Genomic DNA, 17,114 nt, shown 5'->3' with positions numbered 1-17,114 from the left:
CATACTGTTTTTTAAATATAAGTGCTGCATTCAAAATCACATACTCTCTTACTTATTTTGAATAAGTAATTACTTCACAACCACTAAAAAAGTGCGTTCTGTATAGTATGAATGTGTGTAGTATGAATATAATCTGGACGTACTACATCCGCCATGTTGTCATTATCATGTGACCTGCGTCAGTAACGCCAATTCACTGGCATTCACAAATCCTCTCCAGTGGCCTCATGGGATAGTAAAGTGTCCATCAAATGCACACTTCAGAATCTCACCGGAATTAGTAGGTCATCTGGGTACTTTTTGCCTACTCTTTTATGAGTACTGTGAATTCGGATATACGCCTACTAAATAGTCGAGAAGTATGCGATTTCTGATGCAGCTTACTGTATGTATTCGGGCATACTACTCTGTTGGCATACTGTTTTTCGCATACTATATAGTAGGAGAAGTGTTTGATTTTGGATGCAGCGATAATGACTTTAAATCAGACTTGTTATTTTCTGATCCTGTTATCCACCATTATTATATATATATATAAAATAATGATGGATAACAGGATCAAAGAAGGAACACTTAGTAAAACAGAGAGGGAAACATGAAGGAAAATTCAACAAAACAGAAGCAATTGGAACACATCCCAGAATCCCAGAGTGTAAGTGTTGTTTATTTATATTGGTGAATGTACTGGACGTGTCCTGGCGTGGCCAGGGCAGTTTTCTCTAGCAGTGATAGGGATCTTGGGTAAATATACAGCCTGGAGGTGTGTCTGTCGTGCGCTGCACAGCCTGCTGGGAAGAAACACTGCATCAATTCTCCACCTCCTGCTGCACACGGGAAATCAGTATATCGTCGCCCTTGAGCCGCACAACAGCTACCTGTGCCACTACGCTCTGGGATTTCAGCCCCTGCCCTTGAGAGCAAAATGATGTGTTACTTCTTCAGCTATCTGGAGCTTCGGTCTGGAATCCAATCTTGCAGAATTAATGTGCGCAGTAGGGATGGGTCAGGGGAAAACACCCCAAACCAGACACTTGTTTTCAAATGGTCAGCTTCAGCCATCTTTATTATGTTGTTAAGTTGTTGCATTCAGAGTGTTTGAAAGCCCAGTGACCTTACAAACTGACTTAGATCTGAACCTTGTTCATAATAACCACTTAGTTTACTCAACCATACACTTAACCACATGATTCTGTTGCCACGGTTACAATCTAAAAACTCTCAGCCAATCATCTCTTCATCAGTGGAGTTCCAGAATAGTGAATTACAGCTCACAGTACAACTGCCCTGTAGCTATAGTGATGCTCGCCTAGTAGTGACTGCATCCCTTCTACTGTCAGAATTAAGAGGCTAATGGATGGAGATACTGCCCTAGAGATGATTTGATGCCCTGGAATGCTCACCAATCAGATCACAGCAATGAAATGTTTTATTTTGTTGTGATGCAGAAAAAAGAACTTCTTGAAATATCTATCTGTCAGATAAATAAGAGACTGCTGGAACCTAAGGAGACCAATGAAATCAAAAAGTGCAGAGCAGGATTTGTGTTTAACTTGAAGGGATAGTCATTATACCCCTCATGCCATTCCATGTGCTTTTATGCTGTTAATGGAACACAAAAGTGGAGATTTTATGCTCCACTTTTCCATACAATGGGCAAAATGGCAAAAGTAATCCATACGAGCTGTGCAAGTTTTCTGAAGTCGTATGATAAATTTGTGAGGAATACACCAAAATATAAGATTACATTTTATAATAAAAGTTATAAATTTTTTTTTTTAAATGCTGTCATGTATATGCTTGTATATAAGATTTTTTTTCAGCAATAATGCATTACATTTACAGTAAAGACATTTATAATTTAAAATAAATTATGTTCTTTTGAACGTTCTTTTCATCAAAGAACCCTAAAAATGTATTACAGTTTCCAGAAAAATATTAAGCAGTTTTCAACATTGATAATAATCAGATATGTTTCTTGAGCAGCAAACCAGCATATTAGAATGATTTCCGGAGGATCATGTGACACTGAAGACCAGAATAATAATGCTAAAAATTCTGATATGCATCACAGGAATAAGTGAAATTTTAAAATATAAATATATATTTTAAATTACAATATTTCACAATATTACTGTTTTACTGTATTTTTTTAATCAAATTCATGCCGCCTTGATGAGAATAAGTCTTCTTTCAAAAACATTACAAAAATCTTTCTGACCCAAAACCTTTGAACGGTAGTGTATATTCGCTGTTAAACTACCATTTTACTATAAAAGACTTGCACAAGACATTATTATTTTAATAATAATGATTTAATCATTATTTTATATATTTTATTTTTTCTAGTTATTTGCCCAACATCGGCATTTTGCTCATGCATGTGTATGGCATTACAGCATAGATGAAAATCATGCCAGCACACCTCACACACACTACTGTAATCTCTCTTACACACAGACTCACACCATTCACTCATCCATGACAAACATTCCTATTCTACCCAGCAACGCTCCTTAATAACAGCCCCCCCATTTCCCTCCGGCCACAGACAGACCCAGCCACGCACGCCAATCCCGGCACTGAGCCTCCAACGCACTGCCCAGACGCGACTTTCCCCTACTGGATGAGGGGTGGGGGAGAGTTTCCCCATCCTTGCAGGCGGGCTGGCTGTTTTTACCATGATCACAAACATGAATTAATGAGATCCAACAAAAAGGCTGATGGCGTCGGGGTCACTCATGCATACTGCAGCGCAGTACAGTAGAGGCTCAGCGGGGGTCTGGCATACTGTCTGAGGTGGCGTGAGTATGAGGGGTCAGTGCATGACTGGCAGGGTCTCATACGCTCTGATATACTCATGCACGCACATACACACACACAGCCTATCTGAGAAATAAGCTGTAGTAAAGCTTAATGCCACCGTTGCAGGGTAAAGGAAGTCTGACAGCACATCTGACCTAGTAATAGAGCAAACGTGCCAGACTGGATGCTTTCACGCAACTGTATTTATGTAGTATTAGAGTGTCACGGAGCGGAAGGAAACGAAATGCAATGGAAAAAGGAAAATTCACAAATGGAATATTTTCTTTAAATCTAAAAATGTAATATATATATATATATATATATATATATATATATAAACTCTTCACATTTAATAGATCTTAATGTATATAATTTTCATTTAGGAGAAACATATGACACAAAATTGTTAGTTAAATGAAAATTTCCCAATCCATCAAAGAACAACCTTTGTGAAATTAAATTTGGTTTCTGATTTGTATTGTATCGTACTTTATGTCTGTGGTGAGAAAACTCATGGCAATCACCATAAAGGCTTCAGAGTAGACTCATTGGTGAAACATTGAAAAATGGTGTTGTCTTTTTCATTGGATTTTTAGGCTGCCGGTGTGGACAGGGATAAGACTGCTGGATCAGTCACTGTCATTGTGTCAAGATGTGCTGGGTATTGTTGTAGAGCTGCGTTTCACCCACACAGACATACTTTTGTAATGGGTTATTTATATCACTGATCACTGCAGATGGGAGAAATAATAAGGAAAGAGAGCTTGTGCTGAAGAGAAATAACATTCAACTCCTGACGCGTGCAAGCAGGTGCTAGTGGAAATGCATGGCCATTTTGCAGAGGATGTGAATCTGACAGATACACACGCGCACACACACACGTAGGCCTTGAACAGATGTAGTGTGCTGTATTAGTGCAGAAGGGTGTAACATTAACCCTGACCTGCTGTCTCTCTGGGACCTGTCTCTCTCTCTCAGCTGCTAGGGTGCCAGACAGGCCCGGGTTTCCTGTGTGCTGCCCTGCCCACACTGAGCGCTGGGTGCATGAGCATAGGTCATTCCACACCCTATTTAAGGGGGGCTTCAGGCATCCTCGTCTATCATCTTAACCTCCCTAAAACTCTAGCCTGTTTACGCCTCAGAAGAAATAACAAAAAAGGGAATACACATTTATATTTATGCATTTGGCAGATGCTTTCATCCAAAGGAACTTATATTGTATCCTAGGTATATACAATTTTACCCCATGAACTTGTTGGCACCATGATCAACTTTTTGAGCTACAGGAATGCACTTAATAAAATAGTCATATTGTGGGATATAAAGCTGGAAGTATGAAAATAAATGTTTATGTGGCACTGGGGTATCAGGGAGAAAACTGAATGCAGTGGGGAAAAAGAAATGAAAATTCACACTTAATTCATTAATTAATTTGAATAAATAAATAATTATAAAAGTTAAATAACAAATAATTACTTCAATAAGCGTTTTTTTTTTTTTTTAGAACAATATATTCTCAAATATGAGAAATCACATTCTTATTTTAGTTTTTACTCAGTCCCTCTGTGATTGCCTATATATATAAGGAATATATATATATATATATATATATATATATTCAAATGTGGTGTGGATTTATATATGTGGTGATGGATTTATATATTTACACATATTATATATGTGGTGATGGATTTAATGTGGTGTGGATTTATATATATATATATATATATATATATATATATATATATATATATATATAAATCCACACCACATTTGCTTTTTGGTTATTAAATGTACACTATGTAAATGTTGGCAACTGTAGCCGTTAATAAACAAAACTGCATGCATCTTGCGGAAGAACATTGTCAAGAACTGGAGCTACTTCTCTCTGTTTATGTCTATGACGAGTCATGTAGGTACTGGGCTTCTGGGCTACTCCGCAGTGGTTGGCGTCCCTCGCGGCCTAAAATAGTCGGAATATAAACACTTATTATAGGCCTAGCGTAGTGATTTAGAATAAGTCAAAAACATGGTTTGGATGATGTACTCATCGCTAAATGTTACTGGGGCAATATTTGGGACGAAACTCAAAAGATGTACCTATAAACTGCAGCATCCTACAGTCTCTGTAGACTCATGTGCACGAGCGTGTTTGTGAGTCTCAAGGACAGGTCCAAACCCGTCCACATGGGGTCACTGACCTGTCATTAAGGCCTCAGACATTATACTGCTGTCTCCGGCTCTAGTACTTTAAATAGCGCTCTGTTAATTTTGCATCAGGACTGAAGGAAGATATGTGTATAGGTGATTTGAGGTTATGTGAAACAGTTGTCACTCCCAGCCTGTGCAGTTGGGCTTTGACTCACGCAGCTGCTCTGCAAGCGCAGAAGTAGGCCTAGTTAAAGCGTTTCAGTTATTGAGGAGTTCAGTGTCACAGATCACTGAACGTTTGTTCTCTGATCCGCTGATGTTTTACCCCCACAGCTCCTGTCAAAAGATCTCTTTTTAGTTCTACACTAGTATTTTTTAAATAATACAAGTGGCAATTCATGTGCCTCAGAGAACCTTTGGGAGTGCAGGAATGATATCATGGGATTCAATGTGCTTGACTGCATACTGTGTGTGCATTAGCATGAGCTCTGTGACTCTCTGAAGAGGTGACATTACATGTGAACGTGCTGTGCATCGTGTCAAAGGCTGGTGTGTAGGACGTGTGTCACTGCTGAAGGTGAAGCATGACTGTGCATGTGTTAGCATACAAGAAGCACTACTAACCCTTGTGACTCAAAGCCAAACACTGGCCAGCACAGGCTTAAAACCAGCATAAAACTATATAGGTTTTACTAAACAGTCTTAAAGGGATAGTTCAACCAGAAATGAAAATACCATAATTTACATATTGTTGCAAACTATGATATTCTTTCTATCTGTCAATGCCGTGAATCAGCTTGACCGACTTGAACCCTTTGCAAATTCTGTGTGGGAAATAATTATGCCCTCATGCGGAATTCCCATTGAAATGACAAAAAAGTTGGCGAACAACAGCAAATATGACCACATCTTAAGTCTGATGAACAAAGTTTGGATTGCTGAATAAAAACATATCTGAACCAAAAACTAAAAAATGACCTAGCTTTAAATAACATACGTGACCCTGGACCACAAAACCAGTCATATGGATCAATCTTTTTAAACTGATATTTATACATCATCTGGAAGCTGAATAAATAAGATTTCCATTGCTGTATGAAAAATTGCCTTTATAGTTGTCCATTTATGTTCACGATTGTGCTGCATTCACTCACAAAAATAAATGTTTTATATATTTGCGGTAGGAAATTGACAAAATATCTTCATGGAACATGATCTTTACTTAATATACTAATGACTTTTGGCATAAAAGGAAAAATCGATAATTTTGGCCCATACAATGTATTGTTGGCTATTGCCACAAATATACCCGTGCGACTTATGACTGGTTTTGTTATCCAGGGTCACATATGATCACAGTACATTAATATATATTGTGTAACTAAGTCGAAAATATAGTAATGGTCTAAATGTTATAAAATATGCTATGGTGGGGAGTGTGGAGTCAAATCTGTGAACCTATTTATAAGTCTGTTTATTACAAGAACCATTCAAATTAATTGATTCACTAGAATAAATCAGACTTTGAGAGAATGAGAAAGCGTTTACTTATACAGCACTGGCACAACGTTCATACAACATCATGTCCTAAGATGACCCCTTAACACGCTCTATGCTGCCCTGAGCACAACTACGTTACTACGTGTGTCTGTTTCACTGAAATCGCTCCTTTATTAGATGCAAACGTGCAGTATGAGAAACCCTGAGCGCTATCTCCGACTGTAGCTGTAAATGAATATAGACAGCAGCTGCAGGGATGGGAAATCATTCTAATTTAGCACTTTTGCAGATGAAGGATTTTTCTGTACATATTTAAAGCTCCGCTTTGATGAATGTTCCCGTTTTCGTTCACATCAATATGTTTTTCTCAGCAAGCTAACCGAGTGTGTCTCTTTCCCTGTCTGAGATTGACACAAGAAAGCATGTAATGTGCTTCTGCTGCCCCTCCAGAACAAGTCCACTCTGATATTTCGGTCAATACAAAACCATCACGTCTCACACATACACGTAACTGTGTGTTTCAGCTGCTGTCTTCATGTATTTTCTGATTTCTCTTCCCCCAGGCTCCGACTGTTCCCGAAACTTCACCAGTCCGTCAGGTGTGATCGAGTCGCCCGGCTTCCCTGACAAATACCCCCACAATCTAGAGTGCACCTTCATCATCATCGTCCCTCCTCACATGGACGTCACCCTCACCTTCCTGACCTTTGACCTGGAGAACGATCCCTTGCAGGGCTCGGAGGGCGAGTGCAAGTACGACTGGCTGGAGGTGTGGGACGGCCTCCCGCAGGGTGAGTCTAGATGTTGTAATCCCGAGGAATTCTGTTTGGATTTACAGTCGGGGTTTGGATTAGACCGCGGTTTTCCAAAGTCCAGACCACCCGTGTCTTTAAGAGGATTGCATTTCCCATTTCCCTCTGACCTCATTGTCTGCCGTGCATAATTTGGTCACTTAATGATTTCTAATCCACATACCGTTCACTATCACACTGTATGGGCCATCTGGTTGGTTTATCCACCAGTCTATACAGCTGTTCGCTCTTGCCCTGTGACACGCAACACCCATCCGTTGGCCGCTGCGCTAGCAGCTCCGCCGGTATGAAACTCAGGCGCATTGCTGTCATGCTGTTACTGCGGCTGCCGCTGGAGCTATTTTAGTATCGAGCGTTGGCAGATGAAAGCGGAGCCCAGGGCCTTGCTTTGCCTTATCTGCGCCAGGCGGGGCCAAAAAGCCACGGCACCCGTACTCTTCCGCACGGAGGGGTGGAGGAGATGGGGGACGGGGGGTAACAGCAGCCATGGTAACCTTTATCAGGAAAGTGAAAATGGGGCGTGAATAACACTGCAATAGGATTTAATCCTTGTCTGGAACAGAGAGCTGTGGAATACGCTCTTTTCCCCCAGCTGTCTTATTAATGCTTCAGCCCTGAGACCCCCGTACTGCCCCCACCTCTCGCCCGTCTGCTTCTGGGTAAAGCTTCATATTGTAGCATTGCACAAGCACATATAATCAGACGCACAGTAACTGTAGACACTAAAACAGAACAGTATATTTAAGGTGGTCTGTAAAGCAGCTTGACCAAGATCATATTTAATGTAATTTGAGGAAAAAAAACAACATTAAACTGTAATGTGTTTCTGTGCTATTGTAGTATTTTGTACTACCTAATCCTTATGAATTACTGTTAAGAAAATATGGTGAAAAATATGCTTAATTGAGCACCATCATCTTCATTTGCCTCATGAAAAATAAATACTTTTATAATATAGTCTACTTAATATTATAATATTTCCAGTATGTTTAATATATTTTTGCCATGAAAAGGAAAGCCTATTTTTACATTTAATTGATTTTATTTTTAAAAATATGAAAAATATGGTGAAAAAAATTCTTAATTGTTCTTAATCATTGTCAATTCTTTACTTATATGCACTAGCCTACTTGTAATTATGATTATGACTTTATGAAATATGCAAATATAATGGAAAATATGCTTAAATATGCTAAAAAATATGCTTAACATGCTCAATTTTCTTCTTTATGTGTCTATATATATATATATATATATATATATATATATATATATATACTGTATGTATATATATATATATATACTGTATATATATATATATATATATATATATATACATACACACACACACATATATATATATATATATATATACATTTTTACTACTTAATATTATATTTTGAATGTGCTTTTATATTTCTTGCTTTGAAAAAAGACATCTATTTTTACATTTTCCTGATTTCATTTACATTTACTTGATTTAATAATGAAATATGATTTTTGGGGAGATTGTAAGCAACTTTCGACAAGCAAGATTCACATACACAGAGTCCTGATCAAAGTTATGTACAATAGCCACCTGATTTGATCATCAACACCATCAAAGGCGAGAGAGAGAGTTATTTCTACCTACCGAAAGCACTTGCAGTATTAAAGCCCTTTCCTCTCCAAAAGAGAAGAAAATCAATGTACTTGATTGATACTAGGCTATTTCACCCATCCGGGACTCTGTGTGTGCGTGTGTGTGTGTCAGGGTGGAGGATGGATTCATTACTGTGAGACAGCAGCCTCTCTACAGCATTACAGCCTGACCAAACTAAATCACATACATCTGCTGACAGACAAATGTCCCAGAATTCAGAGAGGTGCTGTTGTATAGGTTGTAGGCACATATAAAGAATAACCAGTCTGGTCTTATGAGTGGCCAGCAGGAGCAAAATGAGACCCATTCACATCCCAACACTGAGAAACCATTTTTGTGTTTTGCAGTGGGACCTCTGATTGGACGACATTGCGGTACCAAAATCCCCTCTGAAATACAGTCGTCCACTGGTATCCTCTCTCTGTCCTTTCATACGGACATGGCCGTGGCCAAAGATGGATTCTCTGCCCGCTACAACATGACCCTCAAGGAGGTCAATGACAGTATGTGATCCTTTTTTTTATTTCTACTTTGAAGAAAGCCACAAATTTTAAAACTTGGTTCGCTAGTTACAAAGAAGCTAACTACATTGAAGCTCTTTAAGAGGGTGTCTTTATAAAACGGACTAGATGAAGACATTCTGAGAAAACTCTGTGTGTTCCTCAGATTTCCATTGCAGTAATGCTCTTGGCATGGAGACGGGCAAGATCAGCGATGACCAGATCATTGCATCGTCCAGCTTCTATGATGGCCGATGGTCTCCAAGACAGGCTCGACTTAACTTTGAAGACAACGCATGGACGCCCAATGATGACAGCAACAAAGAATACATCCAGGTGAGGTTTCCTCTCTTTCACTCTCTCATGCACATCCACATAAGGGAGAGACTAAGGAACAAGTTCTCGTCGCTCTTTTGCAAACTTATTAACAATCTCGAAAGACTTGTGAATGGACAGACCGATTTGAGTTTAATGATTCTGGCGGGATGTCGCTCGGGTTAGATACTACACCAGGCCTTTAGAATGAGACTGATTACTTTTGGTGTTACTTTAAGTGGTGTGTCGTATTTGTGTCAGGATGCTGCTGAATTGTGGGCTTCTGGAAGATCTCACAGCTGTTGTGTTGCGTTAACACCTGACATCACTCCCTCGCTCTCAGGGTCCACGGCCCAGACATCCATCTTGACAAACAGCTGTCGTAAATGCCAACATGCCCGAGGACCATACTTCACCTCAGACGCCTCTGCTCTGTTGTGTGTGTGTGTGTATGTGTGTTCAGAGTGAGAGCCATCATTCTGTTTTAGGTTTGTACATGCATTTGAGATTCGAGTATCATTGATATTCATTAAAATCACCCAAGGTAAATTAACTAATCAAAGTACCTTAAAGGAATGCTCCGGGCGTAATACAAGCTATCTGTTATGGAAAGCATCTGAGGCATGATGTGCCACAGTAAGGCACTTGCAAGTTGCAGCCCATAGAGTGGTGCAGGTATGGCGAAGTCTAATTCGCAGCTGGTTCCTTTGAGGTTTTTATAATGGGGTTTTTCAATTTATGTGTAAAATAATAATAAAGCCTGTGGTAAACATAACTTGACGATACTTTGACGTTTTGTTCTACAATGCAAACTGTACATTCTCACACCCCAAGCTGTCTTATCTAGTTACTTATTAAAAGCATACATAACTGCTTCAAAATATGCATTTTCGCTATAGGTGTGTGTAAATTACATAGAAATAATTTTATTGTAGAAATAAAAACGTCAAAGTATAGTCATGTTTACCACAGGCTTTATTTTACACATAAAACGAAAAACCCCATTATTAAACCCTATAGGAAAATCTCAAAGGAAGAACCCAGGACTTCTGGGTTAAAAAATAAAAAAATAAATATAATTGCCACAAAAGGCTGTACCGTATTATTTATTTTATAATTTTTTTTTTTTTTTTTTTTTTTTTTTTTTTTGACAAAAAATATTAAAACAGTAAGGCACTTGCAGTTTTGGGATAAATGTTAATGAATGCTCTATTCTATTCTATTCTATTCTATTCTATTCTATTCTATTCTATTCTATTAAAATAGGACTATTGAGTTCATTCACTGACCTTGCTTGTGCAAATTTATATATATATTTTTAGCTCAATATTTTGACCATGTAAAGCTGGTAAAACTGATAACTTGCTGTTATGGACTGGTGAAGTTTTGGTAACAGTCGGAGCCTGGGGGATGAGAAATCAGAAAAAACATGAAGACAGCAGCTGAAAAACACTGCTCCAATAATACTTTTCTTTTCTTTCTTTTTTTTAACTGAGGGACGACATAAAATTATCGTCTGTGGTAATCAACATGATTCCACATGTGCTGATGAGAGAGTTTAGCTTGTTTTGAACCCAGAACATCTCTTTAACATCTCATCACATCTTCTTGCGTGCCATTTTCCCATTGTTTCTCTCCCTCTCTTTTTATTACTATTCATCAGGGACTCACTTCTCAGACGTGGTAGGCTGCATCTCTCTCTCTCTCTCTCTTTCTGGTCTCTGGGCGAATGCAGGGGTTGATGATGCACAGCCTACTCTGATGGTAACAGCCACTTGATTGATGAGGGTCCTTTCCTAGGAATAAATAGTTAGCAGCAGTAACTGGGTTCTATTGATTTTTTTGTCTAGGTGTGTTTCTCCGTGGCCCTAAGCAGCTTTACAGAAGGCACTATATGTGTGTGTGCTTGTATCTGTGTGTGAAAGCCACACCTGTCTCACTGACAGATAACAAACGCTGCAGTTTTCCCGCTCATGTTCGGATGACATCCCGCTGAGCAGGGAGAGCCGAGGATCATGGGTAACAGCCCTCCTCTAGGACGGGAGCTGAATGCCTGATTAAAGACCTCACTGCGGTAGATGCGGACGGGCAGAGATGCGGCTCTCGCACCGCAATCATCATCATCATCATCATCATCATCACGGGGGGGTCCGGAGAGCAAGGGAGGGTGATAATCTACGTGGAGAGAGGGAGAGTTGAATGAAGGTGGTTAGTATCGATCAGAGCTCAGGTGATTGATCTTAAGGCTCTGATAACACCTTCGCTGCCGCCCATGATCTGCAGGGAGGGGATGCTCCATATTCCCACAGCTCTATCTATCTTTCAGCTCTTCCTTCTATCTCATGCCTCTCTCTGCCTCCTTGCTTATCTCCCTCCCATCACTCTTTCATCATCCCGTTTTCAGCGCGGAGTGCTGTACAAATGAATGTACAAATTTATTTTGTGAATGTACAAAAATTATTTCATATTTAATGATATATTAATTAACACACTGACTTAACTTTAAAGACACAAAATAAAACTAAATTAACTGAAATTATAAAACACTGAAAAAACTAAAACAGTCACACAGTTAAAACTAATGATAACTTAATTAAAAATACAAACTGAAAATAAAAAAAATTAAAAACTATAAAACCTTGGCTCATATTTAGGGTTAGGGTTTTGTTCGAGTCTCTTATTCTAAGCTTGAAACTCTACAAGTGACAAGAGTTTCATCTGTCCACACTAGTCGTGAAACTGCTGAGTGACATGAGACAATCACAACCAATCCGAAGTCATATGAAGCAGGATTTTGGACCAATGAGATGTCACGGTGGGCGGGACTACTCAGTTCAACCCGCAGAAATAGAAACAAAATGTCCTGTCACAGTTACTTAAAACAAATCCCTTAATCACAAAAGAGATTTTATTACATTTTTGCATTTTTCCTCCTCAGGTGGACCTCCACTTTCTGAAGGTCCTGACGGGCATCGCCACCCAGGGTGCCGTCTCCAAAGAGACACACAAGACCTACTTCGTCACCAGCTTTAAGCTGGAGGTCAGCACTAATGGAGAGGACTGGATGACCTACCGCTACGGCAAGAATCACAAGGTACAATCACGCGGGAATGGCATGTTTGAGAATGTGTGAAAGATAAAGCAGTCAGTTGTTCTCTCTCTTCCTGTGCTGGTTATCTATCAGAAATATGTGAAGTACTGTCACATACTATGTGTGTGAGACTCAGAGAACGAGAAAAGAACTGATTCATTTTACTTCGTTTTGCAGTGGTGGGCTAGCTGAAATGCTGGTGTTCCCCTCAAACTTATTAACTAGCTTCCAGGCCCCCTGAAATCAAAATGTAAGTTTTTAGCTTTTAGTATAAATATGTTAGCCTTAAGGTTATGAATAAGCTGGTGTGTTCCAAAACAATGGCAAATTCACATTTAGGTGATAAGCTTTCAAAATTTACAGTCTCTCACTTCTGCTCAAATGGATCAAGGATTTTTATGACATCACTGCGGACTTCAGCTTCTCATCACATCTTCTGTCCAATCAAATGCTCTCTAGAATCGAACGTATTATCAGCGCTCGGATTCGCTTCCATGGTGCTGTCAAGTACGACTTGTGAGGTAAACGCTATTGGCTATTTGAAAGGGGGGAGGAGCCATTCAATATGTCCCGCCTTAGCTTCCTGTTTCAGTGGAAATTACGTCAACGCATCATACAAAGTTGCACGTTCCAAGGCACTTCAGTGGGCCTTTAACTCCCAAGACTTCCACAATAGAGACTATGCTGGTCATGAACCAAAATGGAAATTCATGGGGAGAATTCCATTCTGATGGGGAGGAACTAGACAGGACTCCATTACCCAGAAACCGAGTGAACAGACAGATTTGAAGGCTTGAGTGAAAGGAAAATGAAGGGAGGTCAGAAAAAGATGAGAGTGTAAAACTAATCATCCCGTGTGGTACATGCCTCTAATCTTAACTTATTAACAAATCCCCTGGAAATCCTGTATGGAGTTGATTGCATGACAGGGGAACATGTGAAAGCTCTGATGTTAGTGTAATGGTTTTGGAAGAAGCTGTACAAAACATCAGCTGCCACTGAGAATAACCTGCTGGATACAACCCTGGGCACCACCAACTGGCGTTAGGGTCTTTAGTCCTGGACCCCCTGCTGAAATAGCCTCTGGCTTTAATCTTCCCGAAAATCTCTGAGCTCAGTCCTCCCTTAATGTGCTCAGTGTTTTTACGGCTTTGGTTTCAGTTGGGCTAAGCACAGCGTCTCGCTGTGTCGGAATGGGAGATTCACGCCTTTTATGGGAGACGTGGCAGATCAGTGTCCATTTAGAAATTGTACTATTAAATAATGTACTATTTATTCAAATGCCTGGAAGAAATATATTTTTATGTCAGCAGCTATCTAGCAAGATGCCTGTCATGCCGACTGAATGCGCTCAGGCGTGGCTTTTTTAATATTGCCAAATACCAAAATATAGATTAACAGGAAATAGTGTGTCGGCGTTGAAATGAAAATGTAAATTTGCAATACTCAAACAGTTTTGCATGTGAGTGTCATGTAAGCGGACTCAGAGTCAGACAGGTTATTATTTTTCAGTGCTGTGTGTTGATCATTAGATTTGATAGCACCACATCAGGCTCTAATCGGTCTCAAATGATGGTGGTGGGTGTGTGTGTGTGTGTCCCTGGTTCAGAGGACACTGACAGATTGTGTGTGTTTACGGACAAACAGGAAGAGCTGCTGAAGAGATCACTGTAGGCTGGTGGCTGATAGTCTCATTGTAAGTGTGTGTGGTGTAAGTGTGTTATCAGCAGAGCTGGGCTTAATTTCTTCTCAAACCGCTGTGGCGGTTCTTTCTGTTCACTACTAGATTACCTGCAGCACACTCATTCAGTCACTGCTAAATCAGATCTGATAAGATGATCACACACACACACACACACACACGAACATAGCTCCGTTCCAAAACTTTCCTGTGTGCTACGTATATAGGCAGGTACAGTACAAGGCAGTATTGTCACATCATAAGTGACTGATTTGAAACCATCTTTTTTTTATATATATCATGCTACTAAGCTAACTACTAATACACGAATGAGCTCATACAGACCATTTTTAATTAGCTTGAACATTTTACATGTATTTAATGAAATATAAGTTCACTAACATTCAAAAGTTTTGGGTCAGTTCGATTTTTAAAGAAATGAATACTTTTATTCAGCATGGACACATTAAATTGATCAGTAAAGACATCTATAAAGACTGTTAAGACTATAATGTTACAAATTACAAAATGTTTCTAATTCAAGTAAACATTGTTCTTTTGAACTTTCAATTAATCATAATTAAAAAAAAATTCAAATCACAGTTTCCACAAAAATATTGATAATGAAGACTGATAATGATGAGAAATGTTTCTTAAGCATCAGCATATTAGATTGATTTCTAAAGGATCATGTGACACTGAAGACTCGAGTAATGATGCTGAAAATTCAGCTTTGCCATTATAGAAATAATTGACTTTTTGAAATATATTTAAAATTCTTACCGACCCCAAAATTTGAATGCACTGCATTATGGGATTGCCACCTCTGTGAAGGATACATACAAAACGTCAGAGGTGGGAGTAAGTCACACATGTGCAAGTCACAAGTAAGTCTCAAGTCTTAACCTTCAAGTCTCAAGCAAGTCCAAGTCAATTTTGTGAAAAGCAAGTCAAGTCACTGCTTTATGTCAAGCAATTCAAGTCAAGTCGTAGCTTGGGTTAAGCAATTTACTGGCAAGTCATACAAATGTTTGACGATTTAACTGAATTTATATATTAAAATAAGTTAAAACTGTAGTAGTTACGGACTATGGGATTTTTATTTGCAACAAAAAAATTGCAATATGCATTTCTACTCAAAAGGACTCCACATACAGCTGAGTTGTTAATACAATAAAAATCTAAAAATAAAAAAATAAATAAAATGTAAAACTACATAGCCTAAAATGTAACTGAAATTAGGCCAACATAAAAGCATATAAAATACTGAAACAGCTGCTGTACCTAAATATGCCTCAAACATTGCAGAAGACCATTAAAAAGTATTAATCAATGCAAGTATAATGGTTTCTATGCCACCAAATGGCATTCTTCAAACAAGCATCCCCTTTATGGAACATGAACATATATATCCTCAAGTTAGATATTTCCTTTTTTTTTTTTTTTTTTTTAAGGAAAGAGAAAGAGAGGTTATTTGATTTAGTATGATTAAAGTGAGTGAATGTGAGTGAATGTGTGTGCATATGTATGAGTGAAGAGTGTATTGTTTGCATGTGCATGGTTGAGTTTGACTTTTTTTATTTTCGTGTGTGTGTGTGTGTGTGTGTGTGTGTGTGTGTGTGTGTGTGTGTGTGGAGAGAGTGAGAGAGAGAGAGAGAGAGAGAGAGAGAGAGAGAGAGAGAGAGAGAGAGAGAGAGAGAGGTGATTTGAGTGTGATTAATATTTGTGAGTGAATGTGTGAGCATCTGTATGAGTGAAGAGTGTATTGTTTGTTTGCATGTGCATGGTTGTGCTTGCAAGTTCGAGGTTTTTATTAATTTTTTGTTTGTTTTGTTTTGTTTATTTGTGGATGCATGGTTAGGTTGCAAGTCTGTATGAATTTTTTTATTTGTGTGTGTGAAGGTGTATACAATCTTTTATGTGCATCCCCAAAAACTATCCATAGACTTTTCACTCAAAGTCTAACACTGAAGACAAATTATTAGACCGTGTACGATTGCAAAAAAAAAAGTTTACAGTTTGACAAAAGCACAAGGTTGTGTTTTATTGCGAGTGTACACAAATATAAGTAAACACTTTGCAGTTTGAATGATATCCTGTACTATGAACTAAATAACAAGAGTATGTTTTTATGTTTCCACTGTTTGATCGCGCCAACGCCTCTCTTTCACACACACCCACACCCACACACACGCACGCAACATATTTCAGCATTGCAATCTTGACATCGCACTCGCAGCCTGTTCATTATAGCCACAGAGCTAAGGCGGGACAGATTAGGTGACCATTAAGAACCCGCGTATCTAACAGTAGTTCCGCATTACATTCATTAATTTGCACGTGAGTGTTATTTATTTTTATACCGTGTAAATTCATGCACCAACCGTGACGCCCGTACCGTTTCGGTTCAATACGAATACATGTACCGTTTCACCCCTAGTCTGTGCAGCGCCAGTTCCAAGTCGAACAAGCCTGATAGCGCTCTCTGCTTGCCTGCTGCGTCACGTGGTTAGGTTGCGGTGCGTTCTTAAACAGATATTTATTTAACAGAATACAAGTTATTTCGAATCATTTAACTCAAGTCAGAGTCAAGTCTCAAGTCATGAATATAAAGTCAAAG

General features: G+C 38.9%; 1 protein-coding gene across 2 annotated transcripts in view; it reads left to right on the top strand.

Moving 5' to 3' along the window:
* The window catches only part of nrp2b (neuropilin 2b), a 74,395-nt gene that overhangs the window by 23,975 nt on the left and 33,306 nt on the right, over positions 1 to 17,114 (top strand). For both annotated transcript variants that reach the window (XM_079882109.1, XM_079882110.1), the window contains exons 4-7: positions 7,017 to 7,244; positions 9,255 to 9,410; positions 9,574 to 9,743; positions 12,661 to 12,816. In XM_079882109.1, the coding sequence (XP_079738235.1) occupies positions 7,017 to 7,244; positions 9,255 to 9,410; positions 9,574 to 9,743; positions 12,661 to 12,816 (710 nt within the window). The remainder of the gene's footprint in view (positions 1 to 7,016; positions 7,245 to 9,254; positions 9,411 to 9,573; positions 9,744 to 12,660; positions 12,817 to 17,114) is intronic.

Source organism: Squalius cephalus (assembly GCF_949319135.1).
Source record: "Squalius cephalus genome assembly, chromosome: 9".
Lineage (NCBI taxonomy): Eukaryota > Metazoa > Chordata > Actinopteri > Cypriniformes > Leuciscidae > Squalius > Squalius cephalus.
Note: the sequence above shows the minus strand (reverse complement) of the source record. Positions and strands in the feature narration are given on the sequence as shown.